The sequence below is a fragment of the Oncorhynchus kisutch genome, unplaced genomic scaffold (genome assembly GCF_002021735.2).
Source record: "Oncorhynchus kisutch isolate 150728-3 unplaced genomic scaffold, Okis_V2 Okis01b-Okis20b_hom, whole genome shotgun sequence".
Lineage (NCBI taxonomy): Eukaryota > Metazoa > Chordata > Actinopteri > Salmoniformes > Salmonidae > Oncorhynchus > Oncorhynchus kisutch.
This window is the reverse complement of record NW_022261978.1, coordinates 7,669,859-7,697,090: the sequence shown is the minus strand read 5'-3', so window position 1 is coordinate 7,697,090 and position 27,232 is coordinate 7,669,859. Positions and strand designations below refer to the sequence as shown.

The following is a 27,232-nucleotide window of genomic DNA, read 5'->3' as shown; positions in this document are numbered from 1 at the left end:
GATTTCTATAATTAGCTTTATCAGCCCTCATACAGAAATGTATTTTTTATTTTTTACCTTTATTTAACTAGGCAAGTCAGAGGTTAAGAACACATTCTTATTTTCAATGACGGCCTAGGAACTGCCTGTTCAGGGGCAGAACGACAGATTTGTACCTGGTCAGCTCGGGGATTTAAATATGTTCAACGTGAGCGAGTCTGACCATGACTCAGAGAACACTATGATGACGCAACAAATGTGTTTGACGGATCGGGGAAAATAACTTATATAAACGCTTGTAGGTAAGGATGACAGCAGTGATACTGATATCACTTATTATTGATATCTATATAGCATATTGATGTGAATCACACTGCTGCACTCTCATTTAGGTATTTGCACCTTACGGATTGTGGGTGTTCTGGATGGCTGTTCACAAATCTAAATGTGTATTTCAACCCAATAATGGTTGAATTCAAGAAGTTTAAGTTGCCTATCAATAATTGTTTTTGAAACCAGTGGACAGCCAGTGAAAAATGCGCTCTTGCAACAGCTGCATAGTGTGGATCCCAGCCTATAGAATAAAATAGGCTTTAATTGCTCAATCTAATTCATGCTGATAAATATATATATATCAATAGGACTAATGGACACTTGGTCAAACTCAGACACTTTTGATAGACTTCAATGGGCAATCTGTAGTTCTTACATATACTGGACATACATGTATATACTGTATATATACATTTATTATCGAAGAATATAACTTAGAAATGCCTCATGAACTTAGTTCAACTGTCACACTCCGTGAGAATCCAAAATATAAGCTTGTTGTATTCCAATGTTTGTAAACATTGTTAATGTAAACAAACACTGTGAGAGCCTCATAACATCGCTAAAACAATACTTTTGATGTCATGGATGGTCAGTACTTGCATTCATAGCTATGTCTATTCATCTGAGTGGTTATATTTTACCAAAACAGAGGCAGGGTGGCCGTTTTGATATTGTTTCATCTGTCGATTTTCCCTTTGAAAAGCTGCATATTATCAAGATATCAAATTGTTACCAACAAAAAGGTCAAGAGCAAATGTAGCATATGGCATTCATTTGTCACATGTAAATAGCACTTTTCAGTCGAGCTCAAAGCATGAGCGCAGCATTTCCTTTCCAGCTCGAATCAATGAGCCAAATCAGTCCTACATGACAACAAAATCATAAACAACAGAATAGGGCTGGCTAATAAGTCCTTCGTTTTGGGGTTAAGCTCTGGTAAAACAATTAGGCTAATCCATACTCCCATATTTCCAAGTCCTATTCTTGAAGATCAAGGGGTATAACATTATTGGAATGCCTGGAATTCTGATAGACTTTGGTTTTTAATGTAAAGATATAATTTAATCGTATTATTATATGAAGTGGAAAGTGATGGGTTAGAAGAAGCCTACATAACCACCACAAAGTAAAAATGTAACATCCATATATGGCCAGCTATGGAAACATTAACATTGATTTATCCTGCAATAGATGTTGTTCAAATGTTAACATACATTATTGTCTTCTTCTAATGGCTCTTCAGGGGAAAGTCATCTAAAAGTAATGAAATGTAATTACATTACTGAGTTTGGGTAATCCAAAAGTTACATTACTGATTACATTGTTTGGACAGGTAACTAGTAATTGTAATGGATTACATTTAGAAAATAACCTACCCAAACCTGCATTTCTCCAGCCTCATCCCTCAGCTGTTTACCAAAAAAAGTGACTGCTTTGTTGTGGTACCACTTTGTTGTTTTTGGAATCCCAGATTGCTCCTTTAATTAAAGTACAATATTTAATGGTATTAAAAAGCTGTTTGTTGAGTAATAAGTCCACAGTCACAAAGGAAGTGTATGTAGATCCACATGTTTTTAATCAATGCTCAACATTTCACCATGAAAATCATATTTTATGCATCACAGGAAAATGGTAAGACTTTGATCTTCAATACTTTGGTCTTGTTTATTCAGCAACTTCTTTTCCCTGTAAGAAGAAACAAATAATATAATGGATCAGTAATAATAATGAACATGATAAATCTATGGATAGAATATAATGGATCAGTAATAACAATGAACATGATAAATATATGGATAGAATATAATGGATCAAGTCTTTAGTGCTCAGTACTCAGTTTGGATATTTGATGTTGAAGTACCAACTGAATTACTCTCATTAGATTGTTTAGCCCTTCCTGAAATGTTCTTCTTAGAGATCTTCAATACAGTTGAGTGTAAAAGTTCTGTATTGACCTCTGAGAAGACTGAATCATAGGTGGTGTTGATGTGGTCATATCTGAACATGAGTCAGGTACAGGTTTAGAAGCAGTTCTGTACCTTTCCAGAGTCACGGGTCTTGGCTCTGAGCTTGTTGACCTGAGTCTCAGCAATGTCAGCACGCTCCTCAGCCTCCTCCAGCTCATGCTGAACCTTCCTGAACTTAGACATGTGCTGGTTTGCTGCTTCCTCCTGGGTGAGGAAAGGAGAGGGAGAGCAGAACATCAGCATTCATTATATACCTTTTTCTGAAGATGAATATATTTTCAAATGTATGCATTCAGAGTATTTGACTAAGTCTGTGACTCACCGCTTCCTCAGAATGCCTCTTGTAGGACTTCACTTTCATCTGCAGCTTATCTACCAGGTCCTGAAGTCTGCCAACGTTCTTCTTATCCTCCTCAGTCTGTGGGAGAAGATCAAATGATCAATGCCCCATAATTATACACACAAACCTCTCTGTGTTGGTGTCAAGTGTGTGAAGAATACACTTTCTCTTACCTGGTAAGTGAGCTCCTTGACTCTGCGCTCATACTTGCGGACTCCCTTGACTGCGTCTACACCTCTTCTCTGCTCAACCTCCACCTCAGTCTCAAGCTCACGCACCTTTGTGAAAAAGATAAATGTAGGCATTTGTTTGAGGTGGTAAAATCAGATGTAACAAATCGTGTAAAACAGGTAGAGTCTTCTACCCAGTCAAGGAGGCACAATTGTTGTCTGTTCCTATGTACTATTTACAATTTTTATTGAAGTGGTCTATAATTATAACAACTTTTCATTTTCTTTGTCAGTGGTTCCCAAAGTGGAATTTACATTTCAAATGTTATGAATATTGATAGTCAAAAGCGAGACAGAAGCACTGACATAAATTCATTTGGAAAGTAAGTGGGAAAGCACCATATTAAAGTAATGTTTCCAGAGTATGTACATATGTTTGTTACGATTTTATGTTGTTTTTTCAAGTTTTTATGAACTTTTGAAAGTCCGCTAGCCAACAAGCTAATTTAGCCTTCTAGCTGGTAGCCCCACATAGCAACGCTAGCTTCCCTAGCAACAGCCCTTTTGCAGCAGAGTGAATGAGAAGCTAGCGATCTGGAGAGAGATAAATTCAACAATGTAACTAGATGAAGCCTAACAAATGATTACAATAAGATTAATTGGATTCATGTACAGTATATTATATCGTGTGTTGATATTTATTTAGAATTTTTATTATTATTATTATGAATGAAATGGCAGTTTAGAAGAAGTCTGCCAGGACTTTTGTACAATCTTGAACGAAGCAACTAGATTAATACATTTGTATATCTTTATTTTAAGGTCTTGACTACAATTCTTCTCAACTCCACTAAATAAGTGTAACATATTCCCCAAAATGTTGATTTTGAATGTAAATACATCCTGATTTAAGCTTTTAAAACTGCTACATTTTCTCTCCGCCACATGGCAGAATGTGTAGAATTTCAAGAAATTAGCTCTTAAAATTACAAACTATTATTTCTGTCCAAAGGAAAAATGTGTAGACTAGCTGAACATTTGTTTTAAAACTGCAAAATGTTGTTTCTGATGCCAGAAGGTGACTTTAAAATGTATTTTCCCAGGGGGCGAGACATGATTAGTCCGGCCATGCACTGCAGAAATCGTAGCAAATCCAAAAGATGAGGACTTGTAGACAATCCCATTGCGACCATAGCTAGCTACGCTCATGCACAGAAACATTGGGTCTAACAGTTGTGCTGAACTGCACATGTTCATGCAGTCAAAAGCACTCCTTCGGTAGAAAGTTGTTTTTGATGAAAATTAAAATGTGTTAGTTTGTTCCTTTCACTAGGTTGTAATAATGACAGTTTCAGCTACTTAAAGATGCACTACAGTATCGTATCTTAATACATTTACTCGAGTCTAGGTCTTGCCTTTAGATTTCAAGAAAATTAACAACCAACGATTAATTTTTCACTTCTCCCATAGACATCTCAAACCCTGGTCTGGTCTGAATCGCAAGCATTCCCAGAAGTCTTGCAATGTTGCACCTCTGGGTTTAGAAACACTGTGGTAAAACTACCTGGATGCTATTTTTACTGCACTCTAAAGTAGGAATTGTATTCTGATATTATGAGGGGGTCACTAATTAATTTTCTATCACAAAAGGGGTCCCGCGTCAAAAAGTTTAGGAACCCTTGATCGAGGTGGTTTAGGGTGGCAGGTATCCTAGCGGTTAAATGTTGCTGGTTGAAATATCTGAGTCTTCAATGTGAAAATTGTGTTGATGTCCATGGCACTTAACCCTAATTTGCACCTATCTGGTGGATATGACTTTATAGGATCAAATGCATGTCCAGCAATCAGTCTTTTAATCCACCCTGCAGGTATCTCACCCTGGACTCCAGTTTCTGGAGCTGCTTCTTGCCTCCCTTCATGGCCAGATTCTCAGCCTCATCCAGGCGGTGCTGCAGGTCCTTGACTGTGACCTCCAGGTTCTTCTTCATCCTCTCCAGGTGAGAACTGGTGTCCTGCTCCTTCTTCAGCTCCTCAGACATCATGGCCGCCTGGAATAGTAGTTTGTTTCATTTATGCACCAATTGGCACAAATCATAACATCCCTCTTACATCTTTATTGTGGTTAACCAGCACAGCTACCATTTCTCTTGAGGACAAGTCAAGTTGAAGTAATTCAAAGACTCACGTCAGTGATGGCCTTCTTGGCCTTCTCCTCTGCATTCCTTGCTTCCTGGATGATGTCGTCCACCTCTCCCTGCACTTGAACCAGGTCAGTCTCCAGCTTCTTCTTGGTGTTCAGAAGGCTGGTGTTCTGAAGGAGGAAACAAGACGATTTGTTTGACTCTCAAGAGAACTTAAAAGGCTGAAATTCTGAAAATCTTCAAGCAAAGACTGTCGAATCCCAGGTGTGTGTAAACGGTATACTTGGTTGAGTTTTATTAGAAATATCTTTAATCCATACCTGGGAGTGCAGCAGTCCAACACGCTCGCTGGCATCTACCAGCTCAGTCTCAGCCACTTTGCGGCCTCTCTCTGTCTGCTCCAGAGCAACTCTCAGCTCCTCGATTTCAGCCACCATCAGACCGTTTCTGCGCTCCACCATGGCTACCTGCTCCTTCATGTCCTCTGCAGCGCGGACGGCGTCATCAAGGTGCAATTGGGCATCCTGGGGTTCACAATGACATAGGTTCATTAGGACTTGTGGAATTAGGGGTGGTAGGATGGGTGGTAGGAATGTTCATTGGTAAGAATTTACTCAATATTTCCCTCCTTTCTACAGTATATAGTTCAATCTATTCAAATCCACTGTTCTTTTATTTTCTACAGATTCACAAAAAAATCCCACTCCTTGTTCAGATTTTTGAGCCTGATGTCCCTTTACCTTGAACTGTCCCTGGATGTTCCTCAGCTGTTTCTGGGCCTCAGAGGCCTGCCTGTTGGAGTGGCTCAGCTGGATCTCCATCTCATTCAGGTCTCCCTCCATCTTCTTCTTCACCCTCAGGGCATCATTCCTGCTCCTGATCTCAGAGTCCAGGGTGCTCTGCATGGAGTCAACCACCCTCTGGCTGTTCCTCTTGATCTGCTCCATCTCCTCGTCCTTCTCAGCGATCTTCCTGTCCACCTCACCCTTGATCTGGTTCAGCTCCAGCTGCACATGCAGAATCTTGGATTCCTCGTGCTCCAGTGTTCCCTGGACAAACAGAAGCAGTCAGGCGAAATGTGCTCAATACATTTGGATGTAGGAATTATATATATATATATATGACTACGCTAAACACCATTACAGGGAGCATTATCCTGTAGCTGGCGTTGGCTAGCTTAACACTGCTTTCCCCATCTAACAGCTGTAGTTTGTACCTCAGCCTCCTCCAGAGCGGTCTGGATCTCAGACTTCTCTGTCTCCACGGTCTTCTTGGCCTTCTCCAGCTCATGGATGCTCTTGCCAGTCTCTCCAATCTGCTCAGTCAGTTCAGAGATCTCCTCTGCACACACACACACACACACACACACACACACACACACACACACACACACACACACACACACACACACACACACACACACACACACACACACACACACACACACACACACACACACACACACACACACACACAGGAGCAGTTTAGACTTGGGAGAATTTATGTGGATATTGCCAATGTACTGAAGTTGACATTGAATCATAATAACAGTTAATTAATTAACAGCAATTCATATGGTCTTGCAAATCAATTTGCCCTCCACATCCTTTCGTTGTTCAAAGGAATAGTGATCACAAGTAAAATAAATATATATTTTGATCTGTACATTTGATGCTTACAGTTCTCTCCATTTTCAAAACACTAGTCAAACATGAACCAAATAGAACTGCTGTCAAATGCTCACGCTGCAGGTTCTTGTTTTCTCTCTTCAGAGTCTCCAGATGATCCAGAGCCTCCTCGTAGGAGTTCTTCATCTTGAAGAGTTCAGTGCTCATAGAGCGAGCCTCCTTCTGAGCTCCTTCCAGCTCAGCCTGGCCCTCCTCGTACTTCTGCTTCCACTCTGCCAGAACCTAGGAGAATCCATGGGATTTTCATGAGAAGTCATTGATAAAGAGGTTTGAATCAGAAATATGCTCCAAGTAATCATATAGCAGACAGAAAATATCACCCTTGGGTGAGGTTTCTTTGTTTTCACCTTGTCAAAGTTCCTCTGCTTCTTGTCAAGGTTGGCGGCCAATGCGTTGGCTCTCTCAACATCAATCATGAGGTCCTCCACCTCTCCCTGCAGCCTCTGCTTGGTCTTCTCCAGGGAGGCGCATTTGGAGTTGGTCGCCTCAATGGTCTCCTCCGCCTCCTGCAGACGCTGGGCCAGCTTCTTCCTATTGGACAACAGAGGGAGGTTTTAGGGGCTGAAACAAATGTTATAATACATGTTGATGTAACATTTCCTGAGAGCCCAATCCACCATCACCATCAATCCAATCCACCATCACCATCAATCCAATCCACCATCACCATCAATCCAATCCACCCTCACCATCAATCCAATCCACCATCACCATCAATCCAATCCACCATCACCATCAATCCAATCCACCATCACCATCAATCCAATCCACCATCACCATCAATACCCTATATTTTAGTTTTGCTGATCTGTGGGACTCACTTGGCCTCCTCCAGCTCCTCTGTCCGCTGGATGGCATCAGTTTCATACTTAGTCCTCCACTGAGCCACCTCACTGTTGGCCTTGGACATGCCGCGTTGCAGCTCTGCCTTGGCCTCCTGCTCCTCCTCAAACTGCTCCCTCAGGAGGTCACAGTCATGGCGGGCAGACTGGACACCGTGGGCAAGTGCATTTTTAGCCTGTGAGAGAGAAAGACATAGAAAGATTGGAGTCAAACAAATTATAGTAGAAGTCTCTGGTGGTGGTGTAGTCACCATGTATATCAAGATATGTCTTTAAACCAGGGTTCTCGAGCTGGAAGGCCGCGATTTTATTTGGCCCCTCACATTTTCTGAATAAAAAATATAATTTTTGGCAGGGGGACCGTAAAAGACTGTAAAAACACCAACAAATCAGCTCCAAGTGATTTACTTTGGGAAATCCAATCCGAAGTATTCCCATGCACAACAGACAGATCTATGTGATCAGAGGCGTCATGCCCATAGGGGGCACAGGGGGGCACGTGCCCCCTCAGATTTGTCCTGCTGTTTCTCTGTAATACTACTAGTTACCTTACAATTTTCTGAAGTTGGCTTTAGTCAGCCCAGATACCGTAGGTTCCCAAAATCCCAACCTCATAACTAGCTACCAAGAAGCCATTTCAGGCTATCAATCGAGGTAGAGTGGCTAGCTTGTCTAACTATCTTAGTTTGCATGCCTGCTAGAAAGGCTTGTAGACTTAAGAAAAGCAAGCAAAATGTACTGAATAAGACTCAAATTCCTTTCAATCTTTTACCCAGATTTTAGCAGAGATGAAGAGAAGCATATTTAGTTTCTTTAAAAAAAAGAACCACCAGTCAGGAAGACACAGACAGCTGAAACTGTTTTTTTTTTTTTTTTACAATGAATTAAGTATAAAGATTATGACTATAGATTGCAGGAAAAGCTGTTTCAGGTGTTTGAAAAATGCAAAAATATCCAACTTCAGGATAGGGGCCTAACCTGACTGGACCCGCAGCCACCATCACATACTTTGTGACCCATCAGATTTTTTTGGGGGGTGGGGGTGGGGGGTGTATTATGTCCCTGTACGTGATCGCATACAAATGTAAACAAGGTTTGAAAATATTATGTTTTAGTCAAATATTATATCTGTCTGTGCTTCTTGCATTCAATTGGAAGTCTACAAAGGATTTGTAATTATGTCCTGACCATCCCCACAAGAAAAAAAAAATCAGCACATGGCTGAATCTAGTTGATGATCCCTGCACTAAACTCTGGGGTCGGTGGAGTCCATCTTAGGTCCCTTACCTTGACCTCCTCCTCAATCGCCCTCTTCAGCTCCTCCACCTGCTGGGTGAAGGCCTGTTTTCCTCTGGTCAGCTGAGACACCAGGGCTTCCTTCTCCTCCAGCTGGCGGCCAAACTCACCTGCAGGGACAGAGGGACATCTTGTTAATAGGGTCTCTGTTCTCTTGGATTGAAAATGTATTTTGAGGTATCATGGGGAATGTTGTTTGGTGGTGAATTGTACAGTAGAAACTATGTGGACCATTGGAGGTTCCTCAGAAGAGGAAGGGGAGGACCATAATCCTCAATGAAATTAATACAACTAAAAATAGTGAAACATTAAAAAAGTTAGATAAAACTATACCAAATATATTCACACCACCAAATCATTGATTAAAACACAATGTTATGCAATGAAGGTCTACAGTAGCCTCAACAGGAATCTGTAGCGTAGCACCATGGTGTAGACATGTTTCCATTCAACAGCTAGTTTCCATCCTCCTCGGGTGACATTGACTTCAATAAAAAACCAAGGAGGCTCATGGTTCTCACCCCCTTCCATAGACTTACACAGTAATAATGACTACGAACTGCAACCTATCATAGCTCTTGCAGCATGAACTAACATGTTGTCCACTCAATCAAAGGACTAGAGAATTAAGAGATTTTTTTCATCTGATCACAGACAGCTGATGTGTTTTGAACTGAAGTCCAGAAGGGAAAGGAGGAGACGAGGAGAGCACGTAGATACGAGAAGGAATTATACAACGAGCAAAATGATCATGCTGTTTGTATGTGGCTTCTATGAAAGTGAACTGTGTCTGCGTGGGATCAGGGTAGTATTCATTCCGCACATTCTGTTGAAAACCTTTCTTAAACGGAACCAAATAAACCAAAATTAGGATAACATACCTGAATTTGTCCAATAGAAACTCTCGTTTGCAACTTTTCATTACAACCTAGATTAGCTAGATGCAGGCAAGAGTGTGCAAGGCAGTATTGAATGTATCACAGTCTCTCATCTCGATTACTCAAATTCTTCTCTCGACCTGTGCACATACGTTGTAAACTGTCATTCATAGGCTAGGTTGAAGCAACCTCATGATGGGTATATGGAACATTTGAGCATCATGTAGTACTCTAAATCTATCGATGTTACATTGAGCTGGATGAATCGAATATGAAAGAGTCATCCAATATGCTGTAATAGAAGTAAGGCCAAGTTCCTAAAAAAAATTATTGTCCTCCTTCATCTTAACCGACCGGCACTAATGTGGACTATGGACATAAATCCCCAACACATGTTATTGTGGTTTAGTGAAGTAAAGCATTGGCTTGTTGTTCATTGCTGATGGTACCATTTTCTGTCAGGAGTCTGGCCCTCTGTCCGCTGATGTCGTTGACCTGGCGAACATTCTCATCATTCTTAGTCTTGAGCTCACTCAGCTGGTCCTCAAGAGTACGGCACATCTTCTCCAGATTGCCCTGTTAGTGAAACATGTTCCATCATTACTTTATATATGTGACTCCTGTCAACTTCAGTTCACTTGAATGGTGATGTAGTTGACCCTCCTCAACACTGCTTGATCAAAACATCACTACTCACCTTAGCCTTGGCGACGGCCTCCATGTTGCTAGAGAGGTCATCAATCTCCATCTTGTACTCGCTCTTCTCCTTCTCCAGCTTCTGCTTGACGCGCTGCAGGTTGTCGATCTGCTCCCCGAGCTCAGCCACACTGTCGGCCTGCTTTTTGCGCAGAGCGGCGGCTGTGGCCTCATGCTGCAGGGTGGACTCTTCAAGATCACGACGCAGCTTCTGGAACTCAGCCTCACGCTTCTTGTTCATCTCAATCTGAGCAGCAGTGGCGCCTCCGGCCTCCTCCAGCCTCTCGCTGATCTCCTCAAGTTCCCTGGAGAGATCAGCCCTCTGCTTCTCAACCTTAGCCCTGGCAGCACGCTCAGCCTCAATTTCCTCCTCCAGCTCCTCAATACGGGCCTAGAACAGGGGACAGGAGCAGGGGGATGAACACTACAATACAGTTGAAACAATTGAACCTCACAAAGTAATAATAGTATGTATATTTTGCATTAATGTGTTAATACAAAGACAGTTAATATATTCAGTAGATAGTGTCCAATTTAGGAACCAAACTACCATTTTGATGCAACGTCTTTACAACGTCTTTACAACGTCTTTACAACAGCAAGAAGCACCATCTTCCAACCTATTCATCCATCAGAATCCACCGGGAAAAATGTGTGCTACCAGAATAATGTTTTTCAAGTTTGTGCTTTTCTGTTCTTGAGCTTTGTACCTGGGTGAGTCTGGAGCTTAGACCCCTAAATCCTCTACTGTACCTGGAGTTCCTTGATCTTCTTCTGCAGCTGAGCTCCCAGAGACTGCTCATCCTCAATCTTGCTGAGGAGCTGAGTGGTCTCAAAGTCCTTCCTGAGAAACACAAATTCGCCGATTGCAGAGTTAGTTGTGGTTCGATAGTGTAAAGGGAGAGCATTATACCATTCATATTGCTTTTAAAGGAATACTTCAGCATTTTGGCAATGTATCTACTTCCTCAGAGTCAGATGAACTTGTGGATACCAGTTGTATGTCTCTGCATCCAGTATGAAGGAAGTTAGAAGTAGTTTTGCTAGCCAACGATTACTAGCATGCTAGCAGTTACCATATAATTCCAGTCATTGCGCTAACTGTTATCAACTTTAAACTGCATGCAGAGATGTAAAAATGGTATTCACAAGTTCATATGGCTCTGGGGAAGTAGATAAAGGGCTTACAAAATCCTGAAGTATCTCTTTAAGAATCACATGTATATGCTGATTCACAATTACAAGAATTTGCCAAAAACAACCATTATAGCAGGTAATACTGTAGTCGTAGGTTTGTGTTTACTTCTTGATTTTCTCATCAGCTTGCTGCTTGTCATTCTCCAGGTCCATTATGGACTCCTGGGCCAGTTTCAGATCTCCCTCCAGCTTTCTCTTGGCTCTCTCAAGGTCCATACGGAGCTTCTTCTCTTGCTCCAGAGAACCCTCAAGCTAGAAGATAAAACACATATATTGTTAAAATCTAAACAACTGAAGATAATATCATCTTACATACTATCATGGCCAAAATGTCAAACTCCACTCACGTCGTCCACTTGCTGTTCCAGCTTGGTCTTGGCCTTGGTCAGAGTGTTGACTTTGTCCTCCTCTGCCTGCAGGTCATCCAGTGTCTGCTGGTGGGCCTCTTGGAGGGCTTTCTTCTCCTTGGTGAGCTTGGCAACACTCTCATCCATAGACGCCATCTCCTCTGTCAGGTTTTTAACCTTTAAATGGCCACAACATAATTATACTTAACCATAAAGGGGAGTTATGTATATATATTCTTATATATTGCATTCAGTTCGTTTAGATTAGAACTGCATCAACAATTACTGTACTATAGATTCAACACTAGATGCCAGTGTTCACCATGCCAGTGTACTGAATGGAAGTCATAAATGAGGGGTAGCAGAACATACAATGAATGTTGGGAGAATTCTACTATTGTGTCTTGATTTTTCCTGCACCCACAATACAACTTGAATTCCATTTCTGTTAACTATGTTTTGAGTTGATTATTGTTTGGTTAGACTGTAAGACCCAAGACCTTGTTTTCAGTGGCGTGCTTCTCCTTCTCCACTTTGGCCAGGGTGAGCTCCAGGTCATCAATGTCCTTCTTCAGCTCAGAGCACTCATCCTCCAGCTTCCTCTTCTTGGCAGTCAACTCAGCATTGATCTCCTCCTCATCCTCCAGCCTCTCGGTCGTCTCTTTGATTTTGGCCTCCTGCTGGATCTTGCTCTTGATGAGCCCCTCACACCTTTCCTCAGCATCGTTCAGACTCTCTCCTTCCTGGTTTCAGAACAGGAGAAAAAATCAGCGGGCTACTTTTGTGTATGAAAATATAGACTTCATTTAGTCAAATATGTCAGACCAAATCATGAAATATATAAATAACATGGGCAATAACAGTGTGCCTGTGTGTGTATGTAAATGTGTGTTTAAATGTGCCTTCATGTAGGTCGTTGCTCACTCACAGATGTTACTTGGAGCGCCAGGTCGTTCTTCTCCTGCGTCAGGGCCACCAACTTCTCCTCCATTTGCTTCTTTGTGGACAGAGCCTTGGCCAGATCTGTCTTCATCTTCTCATAGTTCTCCTTCATGTTGGCCAGCTCCTTCTCAGTCTCAGCGCTCTGCAGCAGGGGCTTGATCTTGAAGTACAACTTCATCCATGGCCAGGTTTTCACATTCATGAATGAGCGGATGTTGTACTGGATGGCGAAGATGGAATCTCTGTTCAACAGAAAGGACATAGTGGTGAGTGACGTCCCACACTTCAGTTCAACATTTTATTTTGATTTACATCTGGTTGAGTTGTCAACTAACGTGAATTCAACATGAAATTGAAGTCGGAGTAAAAGAACAACAAATCCTCTGCCCCCTTTTGTTAACAGCTGAGGAATCGGTGTAGGGAAATGTAACCCATCTTAAACTCACAGACAGCTCTCTAGATGCAAGGACTGACAGGTCATGCATGTTAAGCTCAACAAGAATTTGATATTTTTCAAAAAATGAATGGGTTAATATCACAAATGTAAATGACAATTGAACAGCCAAATCCCAAACTGCAGCTATAAAGCTAGAATCCTTAGTTGCCACATCCATTTCTGGACTAAATTAATTTACCCAAAAGCTTTAGTAGACCATTATAAGATGTACTTTCTCATTCTGAACAACTCACAGCATATACAGTATGTAATCATAATGCATTAGATACAGGTGGTTGACAGAAAGCTTTGCCAAGATGTCTACTATTCCTCACCTCCTCTCCATCATCTTGGTGAACTCTCTCCTCATGAGGAATCCACGGCTGAGAGCCTGGACCATGCCGACCAGAGAGGCCAGCTTCTCATCTCTCATCTCCTCCAGGACACCCAGCAGACCGGCTTTGAAGAACACCTGAGACACAGGTTAACATGGTCAATGGAACCACAGATAGAAAGGGTTGAATCAAAAGAGGGGAACAACACCACTAGATTGATTTAAACAACATTAACTCTGCAATGGTTACAAACAAACCATGGGAGAGGTTGTTTCTAAGTTGTTAGTTATTGTACTGTTGTACAGAGCCTTCAGAAATTATTCACAGACCTCAACTTTTTCCAGCCTGAATTTAAAATGAATTACATTGAGATGTTGTGTTATTGGCCTTCACACAATAGCCCATAATGTCAAAGTGGAAATATGTTACATTTTTACAAATTAATTAATTTGAAATGAAAAGCTGAAATGTCTTCTGTCAATAAGTACTCAACCCCTTTGTTATGGCAAGCCTAATGAAGTTCAGGAGTAAAAATGTGCTTAACATGGACTCACTCTGTGTGCAATAATAGTGTTTAACATGATTTTTTAATGACTTGCTCATCTCTACCCCACACATACAATTATCTGTAAGGTCCCTCAGTCGAGCAGTAAATTTCAAACACAGATTCAACCACAAAGACCACCTATTGGTAGATGGGTAAAAAAAAGACATTGAGTAACCATTTGAGCAGGGTGAAGTTATTGATCACACTTTGGATGGTGTATCAATACACCCAGTCAATACTAAGATACAGGCATGCTTCCTAACTCAGTTACCAGAGTGGAAGGAAACCTCTCAGGGATTTCACCATGAGGCCAATGGTGACATTAAAACAGAATTTAACGGCTGTGACAGGAGAAAACTGAGGATGGATTAACATGTAGTTACTCCACAACACTAATGTAAATGACCGAGTGAAAAAATGGAAGCCTGTACAGATTAATAATATTCCAAAACATGCATCCTGTTTACAATAAGGCGCTTAAGTAAAACTGCAAAAGAATGTGGCAAAGAAATGTACTTTATGTCCTGAATACAACACATTATGGCAAATCCAACACAACACTAAGAACCACTCCTCAAACATGGTGGTGGCTGCATCATGTTGTGGGTATGCTTGTTGTTGACAAAAACGAGGCAGTTTTTTTTACGATAAAAAGAAACGGAGTAGAGCTAAGCACAGGCAAAAACCCTAAAGGAGAACCTGGTTCAGTCTGCTTTACAATAGACACTGGGAGACAAATGCACCTTTCAGCAGGACAATAACCCAAAGCAGAAGGCCAAATATACACTGGAGTTGTTACCAAGATGACACAGAATGTTTCTGAGTTGCCAAGTTCAGTTTTGACTTAAATCGGGATGAAAATATATGGCAAGAATTGAAAATGGCTGTCTAGCAATGATCAACAACCATATTGACAGAGCTTGAAGAATTGTTTGAAGAGTAATGTTCAAATATTGTACAATCCAGGTGTGGAAAGCTCTTAGAGACTTACCCAGAAAGGCTCACAGCTGTAATCGCTGCCAAAAGGAAGTCTAACATGTGTTGGCTCAGAGGGTTGAATAACCAAGATGTATTAGTGTTTTATTTTTCATAATTGGTTTTTACAAATGTTAGAATTTTTCTTCCACTTTGACATTCAAATATTTTGCTCATCGACAATAAATCACAATTAAATATTTTTAAATCACAATTTTTCACAAAAAAATAACGATTTTTAGGGGTGTGAATACTTTCTGAAGGCACTGTAGATGAATAATGTACACAGATACAGATAACTGCAGCCATACCACTATAACACCATGCGCATGATAATGACTTTAGTTTCTCTTCCAAACTTGTAATGAATGACTTTGAAGAAGAAAACAAAACTACAATGATTTTCCACTTTTTCCATTTTAGTTAAATGAAGAAGAAATAATAAAATAGTGGGAATACCAACTGAAGTGATTTTAAATTATCATAATAGTTGTGTTTTGTTGTCAGCTTTTACTGGGGGTTTTTGACTGACCTTGGTGTGTCCAAACTTGTAATCCTCGTGATTCACATCAATGGACCCAAGCAGCTTCTCGGAAGCCTTCTTGTTGTCCATGAACTGGCCCTCAGGGATGACACTGGCATTCAGTACTTTGTACCTGAATGAGAAGACATTTTTAAAATATGTCAAGTTGTAATAAGTTGGTTATATTACATAAAAGGTAAGAATATTCTGATGTTGGGAAAATCCTTGGAGCAGATATGTTATGTGGTGTGTGTGTGCAGTTGTGTTTGAGTGCGTATGTACCTCTGCTTGAAATCAGCATAGATTATTCTGCTGGGGAAGCCCTTTCTGCAGATCCTGATACCCTCCAGTACACCATTACACCTGAGCTGGTGGATAACCAGGAAGTTCTCCATCAGACCTGGTAAAACAAAACAAGTCTCTTTTAATACTCATAAACAGATTAAAGATTGGGATTGTTAAGGTTACTGATACTGTACTGATAAGATGACATATTTAACTCAATATTTCTTGTACCTGGAGTTTTTGACTCGTTGGGGATCAGGCAGCGCACAAAGTGAGGATGAGTGCTCCTCAAATTGGTCATCAGCTTTTGTAAGTTCTCCTGTAAGAGGGTTACAAACCATTTTCTCAGACATCATTTATGATAATCAATGCAACTTTTGAAGGACTAAATATGCACATTTCAAAAGCTCACCCTGAACTGGGAGGACACAGTCTGCATGGAACCACCCTTCTTCTTGCCTCCTTTCTTGGCTTTATCTGTTAAAATGGGGAAAAGTTAAAGATAACTAGAAAAGTACATTTCCTAGAGCGGGTGGAATAAATAGAATAATAATAAGAATATGTAAGAAATCTAGAGTGGTCTTGTCTTCAGCAAACACACTAATTATAATCCAGAGAATCTCTGGTTAACTTCACACGTATCTAGAGGCAAATGCTGCCAATCAGATTGTGTAGAATAACACCCATTGTATGATTAAATTAACCCAGTAATAAACCCTGAGAAATTGTGATATATTCAGACTTTAAAGGAAATTGTAACTAGTGCTAGTCTTACCCTCAGGAGGGGCAGGTGGATACAGGGCAGCCAGAAGTTTGACTCCTGACTTCCCGTACAGTTGACAAACTGAGTCGTTCAGGGGGTCCTTGTTCTTCTCCAGCCACCCAGTGATGTTGTAGTCCACAGTACCGGCGTAGTGCACCAGGGAGAAGTGGGCCTCTGCCTTGCCTTTGGCAGGCTTGGGCTTCTCAAACGCATTTGTTTTGCCAAGATGCTGGGCGTACAGCTTGTCCTTGAAGGTGGTGTCTGAAGACTTGGGGAACATGCACTCCTCTTCAAGGATGGAGAAGATGCCCAATGGCTTTACGAAAAGAGATGTATATCAAATTAGTGATATTTCCATTTAGGATCACATTAATTCCTTTAGTAAACATTCTATTACAGGATTATATTCATTTAGAGGAACATAATAGGAAACATATTGAGATCTCAACAGTCAGATGCTGATAATATCTCACACAGCGTTCCATTTGAGCTTTGCTGTTGAGGCCCATTATAAACCTCACAGACATCTTACCTTCTCAATAAGCTCAATGCAGGCAGCCAAGTCCATGCCGAAGTCAATGAAGGCCCAGACGATTCCCTCCTTCTTGTACTCCTCTTGCTCCAGGACGAACATGGTGTGGTTGAAAAACTGTTGCAGTTTCTCATTGGTGAAGTTGATGCACAGCTGCTCCATGCTGTTGTACTGTTGATGGAGTTTTAAAAGGGATCATTTCATCATACAAGTTTGTAATCCATCTCAATCAGAACTAATTGTCTTGTTCTGGTCTCATACTCACATCAAAGATCTCAAACCCGGCAATGTCAAGAACACCGATATAGAACTGCCTTGGATTCTTGGTGTCCAACATCTCATTGATACGGATGACCATCCACAAGAACATCCTCTCATAGATGGACTTGCCCAGAGCACTGACTGAGTTATTAACCTGCAATGATAATACCTCAAATGAATACATTAGCTATTGACCATGTCTGGTGATAAGGTGATAAGACCTTGGGATAAACAGCATCACAATTTTTAAAAAGCAATGCACTCATCCCCAAAAATATTACGGTGCTCAGAAATTGGTAGATACTGTGTTTTGCAGTCTTACCTGAGGCACAGTCTGTCCCTTGGTCACATACTCATTGCCAACCTTCACTCTGGGGTAGCACAGAGCCTTCAACATCTCAGCTGAGTTCAGGCCCAGCAGGTAGCCAATTTTATCAGCCACTGGAGAGACAACCAACAACAACAGATTCGGTCACACAAGAACGCTTTTTTTCTGACGTTAAACTGGCAAATTAGTTTGGATACCTTCTTTGTGGGTTAGGTTTTGATTCACCCACATCCATAACTTCAAGTCATTTGAGGAGGTTGTACCTGTTCTCCAAAAATGATCTCCTGCCTGACTTTCATGTGGCACTGTCTGTCCTGTGTTCTATTTCTATGTTGGGGACTGGGAATGGGACTAATGCTTTACATATTGTATATCTATGAGTGGGACTCACCCTCTGTGCCGTCTGGCTCGGCCTGCTCCTCACGCTGCTTCTGCTTGAATTTCAAGTTTCCATGGTGCAATACAGCTCCTGTCAGCTTGTAGATGCCAAGCTTCTCATCATTAGTGAAGCCCAGGATTGTAATGGCATCCTGACATTAAAGAGGAAGTACAACAGTGATGAACTGAACGGTAGTTTGCTCAGTTACACTACAGTTCTGTGCTGCTCACTGCAGAACAAATGGGATGGATAGATTTGACTCTTGGCAAACACATTAGTAGATGGCAGCACAACATTTGTTTTACACAGTTCCACAGGGCACATAGTGGCGCTCTCTTGTGGATGTCTTACATGTATGTGCCTCAAGGAGAAGTGTGAAGGCATGAAGAGTTCCTTGAGGCACATGCTTAACTAACACAAGGCATTTAGAATCAAACTAAAAATACATTAATATTCCCAGCTGCCACCAAGTTGTAATTGCACAGAGCATTCAGTGTGTATGGTGGTCCTAGCCATTCTATATGTAGACTTTGGTTAACCCTTTGTTTGACTCACATCTGTGGCATCCAACTCTTCCTTGTCATTAATGCTGGCCACAGCGATCTGTCCCTGACTGCACATGGGGAAGTCGTAGGGGTTGGTAGTGATGAGCGACATTTCTGTGGACAAAGGAGAACAGCTTGTCAGTTAAATCTCTTAGAATTCTGCTCTCCTACCTTTACAGTATCTCTCCCTCTTTTACTCAATAGATGGACTCAATGATACATGTAGTATTACTAGTGCATCACAGTGTATTACTTGATAGATATTTCCCAGAGACCTGACCCATGTCTAGATGCCTTGTTACCTTGGATGTAATCATTGTAATAGTATTATATTTTTTGAAGTTCCACAGATGGGGTGGGAATAATTTCTCCTGAAACTCTACTTTGTCGTACCAACTATGTCAGGTTTGTGGCCTGTCATCATCTGGAAGAAAATGTGGTAGCCTCTCTCATCGGGCAGCTGGAAGGACACTCTGGACTTCTCCAGCAGGTCTGAGAGAGGAAGAGAGAGAGAAAGAGAGAGAGTATATTATAATATAATATCATATTAGATTATATTTGTCTATATGATCTTCAAAAAAAGATCTGTGTGGATTTAGGAAGGCATTGAGAAATAATCAAAACCAACTCACAGGTCTCAATATCAGCTTTAGCCAGTTTACCACCTTGGAAGTGAATCCTGATGAATTTACCCTTTAGTAGAACATGGGTTTTAGAAATAGGCCAACAAATTAATCAACATTTTACTTTGATAGACCCCTTTAAACATTACAGTTTGTTGCACATCTATTGAAATGACAATAGGGAACTACTGAAATACATCTTTCGAATATAAGGTAACTTCCACAGTGTGCCCTTCATACTACTTACAAAGCGAGACGAGTTGTCGTTCCTCACTGTCTTGGCATTACCGTAAGCCTCCAGCAGAGGGTTAGCTGCAATGATCTGATCCTCAAGAGAACCCTGATTGAGACAAACACAACTTGCTCAGAAACTGGTAAAGCACATTTTTCTCAATTGATCACTTTTCTTGAAACATGATTCAACCAAACTGAAATTAAAAGGCATGCATAAGAACAACCTACCTGCATTTTGCTTGGGTCTACTTCCTTCTTCTTCTCTCCACCAGACACTGCAATGGTGGCAAAGTACTGGATGACACGCTTGGTGTTGACAGTCTTTCCTGCACCGGATTCTCCGCTGGTTTATATGACAGAGAAAGAGGGGTTTTAGTTACATGTTTGAGTGTCAGATTGGCTTTCACTAAGAAATAGCATAGAAAAATACACTGTTACATGTATGTACTCTTAGTGTAAATGAAGGACGATGCTATATGATGGGTTTATTTAAAACAACATGTATGTAGTCTTAGTGTAAATGAAGGATGATGCTATATGATGGGTTTATTTAAAACAACATGTATGTAGTCTTAATGTAAATGAAGGATGATGCTATATGATGGGTTTATTTAAAACAACATGTATGTAGTCTTAGTGTAAATGAAGGATGATGCTATGATGGGTTTATTTAAAACAACATGTATGTAGTCTTAGTGTAAATGAAGGATGATGCTATATGATGGTTTATTTAAAACAACATGTATGTAGTCTTAGTGTAAATGAAGGATGATGCTATATGATGGGTTTATTTAAAAAACATGTATGTAGTCTTAGTGTAAATGAAGGATGATGCTATATGATGGGTTTATTTAAAACAACATGTATGTACTCTTAGTGTAAATGAAGGATGATGCTATATGATGGGTTTATTTAAAACAACATGTATGTAGTCTTAGTGTAAATGAAGGATGATGCTATATGATGGGTTATTTAAAACAACATGTATGTAGTCTTAGTGTAAATGAAGGATGATGCTATATGATGGGTTTATTTAAAACAACATGTATGTAGTCTTAGTGTATAGGGATGCTATTAATTATTAAAACAAAAGTGTAAAGGAATGATGATGCTATATGATGGTTTTATTTAAAACAACATGTATGTAGTCTTAGTGTAAATGAAGGATGATGCTATATGATGGGTTTATTTAAAACAACATGTATGTAGTCTTAGTGTAAATGAAGGATGATGCTATATGATGGGTTTATTTAAAACAACATGTATGTAGTCTTAGTGTAAATGAAGGATGATGCTATATGATGGTTTTATTTAAAACAACATGTATGTAGTCTTAGTGTAAATGAAGGATGATGCTATATGATGGGTTTATTTAAAACAACATGTATGTAGTCTTAGTGTAAATGAAGGATGATGCTATATGATGGTTTTATTTAAAACAACATGTATGTAGTCTTAGTGTAAATGAAGGATGATGCTATATGATGGGTTTATTTAAAACAACATGTATGTAGTCTTAGTGTAAATGAAGGATGATGCTATATGATGGTTTATTTAAAACAACATGTATGTAGTCTTAGTGTAAATGAAGGATGATGCTATATGATGGGTTTATTTAAAACAACATGTATGTAGTCTTAGTGTAAATGAAGGATGATGCTATATGATGGTTTATTTAAAACAACATGTATGTAGTCTTAGTGTAAATGAAGGATGATGCTATATGATGGGTTTATTTAAAACAACATGTATGTAGTCTTAGTGTAAATGAAGGATGATGCTATATGATGGTTTTATTTAAAACAACATGTATGTAGTCTTAGTGTAAATGAAGGATGATGCTATATGATGGGTTTATTTAAAACAACATGTATGTAGTCTTAGTGTAAATGAAGGATGATGCAATATGATGGGCTTATTTAAAACAACATGTATGTACTCTTAGTGTAAATGAAGGATGATGCTATATGATGGGTTTATTTAAAACAACATGTATGTAGTCTTAGTGTAAATGAAGGATGATGCTATATGATGGTTTTATTTAAAACAACATGTATGTACTCTTAGTGTAAATGAAGGATTATGCTATATGATGGGTTTATTTAAAGCAACATGTATGTACTCTTAGTGTAAATGAAGGATGATGCTATATGATGGGTTTATTTAAAACAACATGTATTTACTCTTAGTGTAAATGAAGGATGATGCTATATGATGGGTTTATTTAAAACAACATGTATGTAGTCTTAGTGTAAATGAAGGACGATGCTATATGATGGGTTTATTTAAAACAACATGTATGTAGTCTTAGTGTAAATGAAGGATGATGCTATATGATGGGTTTATTTAAAACAACATGTATGTAGTCTTAGTGTAAATGAAGGATGATGCTATATGATGGTTTATTTAAACAACATGTATGTAGTCTTAGTGTAAATGAAGGACGATGCTATATGATGGGTTTATTTAAAACAACATGTATGTAGTCTTAGTGTAAATGAAGGATGATGCTATATGATGGTTTTATTTAAAACAACATGTATGTAGTCTTAGTGTAAATGAAGGATGATGCTATATGATGGTTTTATTTAAAACAACATGTATGTAGTCTTAGTGTAAATGAAGGATGATGCTATATGATGGTTTATTTAAAACAACATGTATGTAGTCTTAGTGTAAATGAAGGATGATGCTATATGATGGGTTTATTTAAAACAACATGTATGTAGTCTTAGTGTAAATGAAGGATGATGCTATATGATGGTTTTATTTAAAACAACATGTATGTAGTCTTAGTGTAAATGAAGGATGATGCTATATGATGGTTTTATTTAAAACAACATGTATGTAGTCTTAGTGTAAATGAAGGATGATGCTATATGATGGTTTATTTAAAACAACATGTATGTAGTCTTAGTGTAAATGAAGGATGATGCTATATGATGGGTTTATTTAAAACAACATGTATGTAGTCTTAGTGTAAATGAAGGATGATGCTATATGATGGGTTTATTTAAAACAACATGTATGTACTCTTAGTGTAAATGAAGGATGATGCTATATGATGGGTTTATTTAAAACAACATGTATGTAGTCTTAGTGTAAATGAAGGATGATGCTATATGATGGGTTTATTTAAAACAACATGTATGTAGTCTTAGTGTAAATGAAGGATGATGCTATATGATGGGTTTATTTAAAACAACATGTATGTAGTCTTAGTGTAAATGAAGGATGATGCTATATGATGGGTTTATTTAAAAACAACATGTATGTAGTCTTAGTGTAAATGAAGGATGATGCTATATGATGGTTATTTAAAACAACATGTATGTAGTCTTAGTGTAAATGAAGGATGATGCTATATGATGGTTTATTTAAAACAACATGTATGTAGTCTTAGTGTAAATGAAGGACGATGCTATATGATGGGTTTATTTAAAACAACATGTATGTAGTCTTAGTGTAAATGAAGGATGATGCTATATGATGGGTTTATTTAAAACAACATGTATGTAGTCTTAGTGTAAATGAAGGATGATGCTATATGATGGTTTTATTTAAAACAACATGTATGTAGTCTTAGTGTAAATGAAGGATGATGCTATATGATGGTTTATTTAAAACAACATGTATGTAGTCTTAGTGTAAATGAAGGATGATGCTATATGATGGTTTATTTAAAACAACATGTATGTAGTCTTAGTGTAAATGAAGGATGATGCTATATGATGGGTTTATTTAAAACAACATGTATGTAGTCTTAGTGTAAATGAAGGATGATGCTATATGATGGTTTTATTTAAAACAACATGTATGTAGTCTTAGTGTAAATGAAGGATGATGCTATATGATGGGTTTATTTAAAACAACATGTATGTAGTCTTAGTGTAAATGAAGGATGATGCTATATGATGGGTTTATTTAAAACAACATGTATGTAGTCTTAGTGTAAATGAAGGATGATGCTATATGATGGTTTATTTAAAACAACATGTATGTACTCTTAGTGTAAATGAAGGATGATGCTATATGATGGGTTTATTTAAAACAACATGTATGTAGTCTTAGTGTAAATGAAGGATGATGCTATATGATGGGTTTATTTAAAACAACATGTATGTAGTCTTAGTGTAAATGAAGGATGATGCTATATGATGGGTTATTTAAAACAACATGTATGTAGTCTTAGTGTAAATGAAGGATGATGCTATATGATGGTTTTATTTAAAACAACATGTATGTAGTCTTAGTGTAAATGAAGGATGATGCTATATGATGGTTTATTTAAAACAACATGTATGTAGTCTTAGTGTAAATGAAGGATGATGCTATATGATGGGTTTATTTAAAACAACATGTATGTAGTCTTAGTGTAAATGAAGGACGATGCTATATGATGGGTTTATTTAAAACAACATGTATGTAGTCTTAGTGTAAATGAAGGATGATGCTATATGATGGGTTTATTTAAAACAACATGTATGTAGTCTTAGTGTAAATGAAGGATGATGCTATATGATGGTTTATTTAAAACAACATGTATGTAGTCTTAGTGTAAATGAAGGACGATGCTATATGATGGGTTTATTTAAAACAACATGTATGTAGTCTTAGTGTAAATGAAGGATGATGCTATATGATGGGTTTATTTAAAACAACATGTGTGTAGTCTTAGTGTAAATGAAGGATGATGCTATATGATGGTTTTATTTAAAACAACATGTATGTAGTCTTAGTGTAAATGAAGGATGATGCTATATGATGGTTTTATTTAAAACAACATGTATGTAGTCTTAGTGTAAATGAAGGATGATGCTATATGATGGTTTTATTTAAAACAACATGTATGTAGTCTTAGTGTAAATGAAGGATGATGCTATATGATGGGTTTATTTAAAACAACATGTATGTAGTCTTAGTGTAAATGAAGGATGATGCTATATGATGGGTTTATTTAAAACAACATGTATGTAGTCTTAGTGTAAATGAAGGATGATGCTATATGATGGTTTATTTAAAACAACATGTATGTAGTCTTAGTGTAAATGAAGGATGATGCTATATGATGGGTTTATTTAAAACAACATGTATGTAGTCTTAGTGTAAATGAAGGATGATGCTATATGATGGGTTTATTTAAAACAACATGTATGTACTCTTAGTGTAAATGAAGGATGATGCTATATGATGGTTTATTTAAAACAACATGTATGTAGTCTTAGTGTAAATGAAGGATGATGCTATATGATGGTTTATTTAAAACAACATGTATAGTCTTAGTGTAAATGAAGGATGATGCTATATGATGGGTTTATTTAAAACAACATGTATGTAGTCTTAGTGTAAATGAAGGATGATGCTATATGATGGTTTATTTAAAACAACATGTATGTAGTCTTAGTGTAAATGAAGGATGATGCTATATGATGGTTTTATTTAAAACAACATGTATGTAGTCTTAGTGTAAATGAAGGATGATGCTATATGATGGGTTTATTTAAAACAACATGTATGTAGTCTTAGTGTAAATGAAGGACGATGCTATATGATGGGTTTATTTAAAACAACATGTATGTAGTCTTAGTGTAAATGAAGGATGATGCTATATGATGGGTTTATTTAAACAACATGTATGTAGTCTTAGTGTAAATGAAGGATGATGCTATATGATGGTTTTATTTAAAACAACATGTATGTAGTCTTAGTGTAAATGAAGGACGATGCTATATGATGGGTTTATTTAAAACAACATGTATGTAGTCTTAGTGTAAATGAAGGATGATGCTATATGATGGGTTTATTTAAAACAACATGTGTGTAGTCTTAGTGTAAATGAAGGATGATGCTATATGATGGTTTTATTTAAACAACATGTATGTAGTCTTAGTGTAAATGAAGGATGATGCTATATGATGGTTTTATTTAAAACAACATGTATGTAGTCTTAGTGTAAATGAAGGATGATGCTATATGATGGTTTATTTAAAACAACATGTATGTAGTCTTAGTGTAAATGAAGGATGATGCTATATGATGGGTTATTTAAAACAACATGTATGTAGTCTTAGTGTAAATGAAGGATGATGCTATATGATGGTTTTATTTAAAACAACATGTATGTACTCTTAGTGTAAATGAAGGATGATGCTATATGATGGTTTATTTAAAACAACATGTATGTAGTCTTAGTGTAAATGAAGGACGATGCTATATGATGGGTTTATTTAAAACAACATGTATGTAGTCTTAGTGTAAATGAAGGATGATGCTATTTGATGGGTTTATTTAAAACAACATGTATGTAGTCTTAGTGTAAATGAAGGATGATGCTATATGATGGGTTTATTTAAAACAACATGTATGTAGTCTTAGTGTAAATGAAGGATGATGCTATATGATGGGTTTATTTAAAACAACATGTATGTAGTCTTAGTGTAAATGAAGGATGATGCTATATGATGGTTTTATTTAAAACAACATGTATGTAGTCTTAGTGTAAATGAAGGACGATGCTATATGATGGGTTTATTTAAAACAACATGTATGTAGTCTTAGTGTAAATGAAGGATGATGCTATATGATGGGTTTATTTAAAACAACATGTGTGTAGTCTTAGTGTAAATGAAGGATGATGCTATATGATGGTTTTATTTAAAACAACATGTATGTAGTCTTAGTGTAAATGAAGGATGATGCTATATGATGGTTTTATTTAAAACAACATGTATGTAGTCTTAGTGTAAATGAAGGATGATGCTATATGATGGTTTTATTTAAAACAACATGTATGTAGTCTTAGTGTAAATGAAGGATGATGCTATATGATGGGTTTATTTAAAACAACATGTATGTAGTCTTAGTGTAAATGAAGGATGATGCTATATGATGGTTTTATTTAAAACAACATGTATGTAGTCTTAGTGTAAATGAAGGATGATGCTATATGATGGGTTTATTTAAAACAACATGTATGTAGTCTTAGTGTAAATTAAGGATGATGCTATATGATGGGTTTATTTAAAACAACATGTATGTAGTCTTAGTGTAAATGAAGGATGATGCTATATGATGGGTTTATTTAAAACAACATATGTAGTCTTAGTGTAAATGAAGGATGATGCTATATGATGGGTTTATTTAAAACAACATGTATGTAGTCTTAGTGTAAATGAAGGATGATGCTATATGATGGGTTTATTTAAAACAACATGTATGTAGTCTTAGTGTAAATGAAGGATGATGCTATATGATGGGTTTTTTAAAACAACATGTATGTAGTCTTAGTGTAAATGAAGGATGATGCTATATGATGGTTTTATTTAAAACAACATGTATGTAGTCTTAGTGTAAATGAAGGATGATGCTATATGATGGTTTTATTTAAAACAACATGTAGCTGGCCTGTATCAGATCTCTCTGTGGTCTACAGTATATGTATGAGGTCTTCACCTTTCAGCATGCAGTGTGAAGTCAATGGAGGGATAAATGTAATATTAATCTAATGCATTACACGGATAAACTCTTTGTAGTCCAAATTATTACTCGCTGGCAGTGACCTCCACTATGGCCATGATCCACAACTGTCTGTCAGAAATACATGCAGCTCTAGGACCCTCCGTCAAAACCACATCTTCTGCACGGTTC

General features: G+C 38.0%; 1 protein-coding gene across 1 annotated transcript; it reads right to left on the bottom strand.

Moving 5' to 3' along the window:
- Nucleotides 1–1,868: 1,868 nt before the first annotated feature.
- Nucleotides 1,869–27,159, bottom strand: LOC116358829 (myosin heavy chain, fast skeletal muscle-like). Its single transcript, XM_031811070.1, has 36 exons — nt 27,131–27,159; nt 19,814–19,928; nt 19,599–19,691; nt 19,361–19,421; nt 19,122–19,220; nt 18,739–18,842; nt 18,196–18,334; nt 17,799–17,917; nt 17,481–17,630; nt 17,216–17,386; nt 16,696–16,999; nt 16,333–16,397; nt 16,152–16,239; nt 15,918–16,035; nt 15,645–15,768; nt 13,591–13,727; nt 12,806–13,061; nt 12,378–12,620; nt 11,878–12,054; nt 11,637–11,782; nt 11,087–11,177; nt 10,335–10,724; nt 10,087–10,213; nt 8,751–8,869; nt 7,443–7,639; nt 6,969–7,152; nt 6,678–6,843; nt 6,150–6,274; nt 5,674–5,982; nt 5,254–5,457; nt 4,978–5,103; nt 4,670–4,840; nt 2,796–2,900; nt 2,605–2,700; nt 2,355–2,486; nt 1,869–2,001 (listed from the first exon to the last, which is right to left on the bottom strand). The coding sequence occupies exons 1-36, from the start codon at nt 27,157–27,159 to the stop codon at nt 1,981–1,983; spliced, it is 5,301 nt and encodes a 1,766-aa protein (XP_031666930.1). The 3' UTR covers nt 1,869–1,980.
- Nucleotides 27,160–27,232: the final 73 nt, after the last annotated feature.

Excerpts from the sequence above, each read along its gene's own strand:
- LOC116358829 (XM_031811070.1), bottom strand. The coding sequence starts at position 27,159 with ATGGCCATAGTGGAGGTCACTGCCAGCGA. Across the intron at positions 16,398-16,695 it reads TCCACCTGCCCCTCCTGAGG|ATAAAGCCAAGAAAGGAGGC; the intron begins GTAAGACTAGCA and ends CCATTTTAACAG. Across the intron at positions 10,214-10,334 it reads AGGCCGTCGCCAAGGCTAAG|GGCAATCTGGAGAAGATGTG; the intron begins GTGAGTAGTGAT and ends TTTCACTAACAG.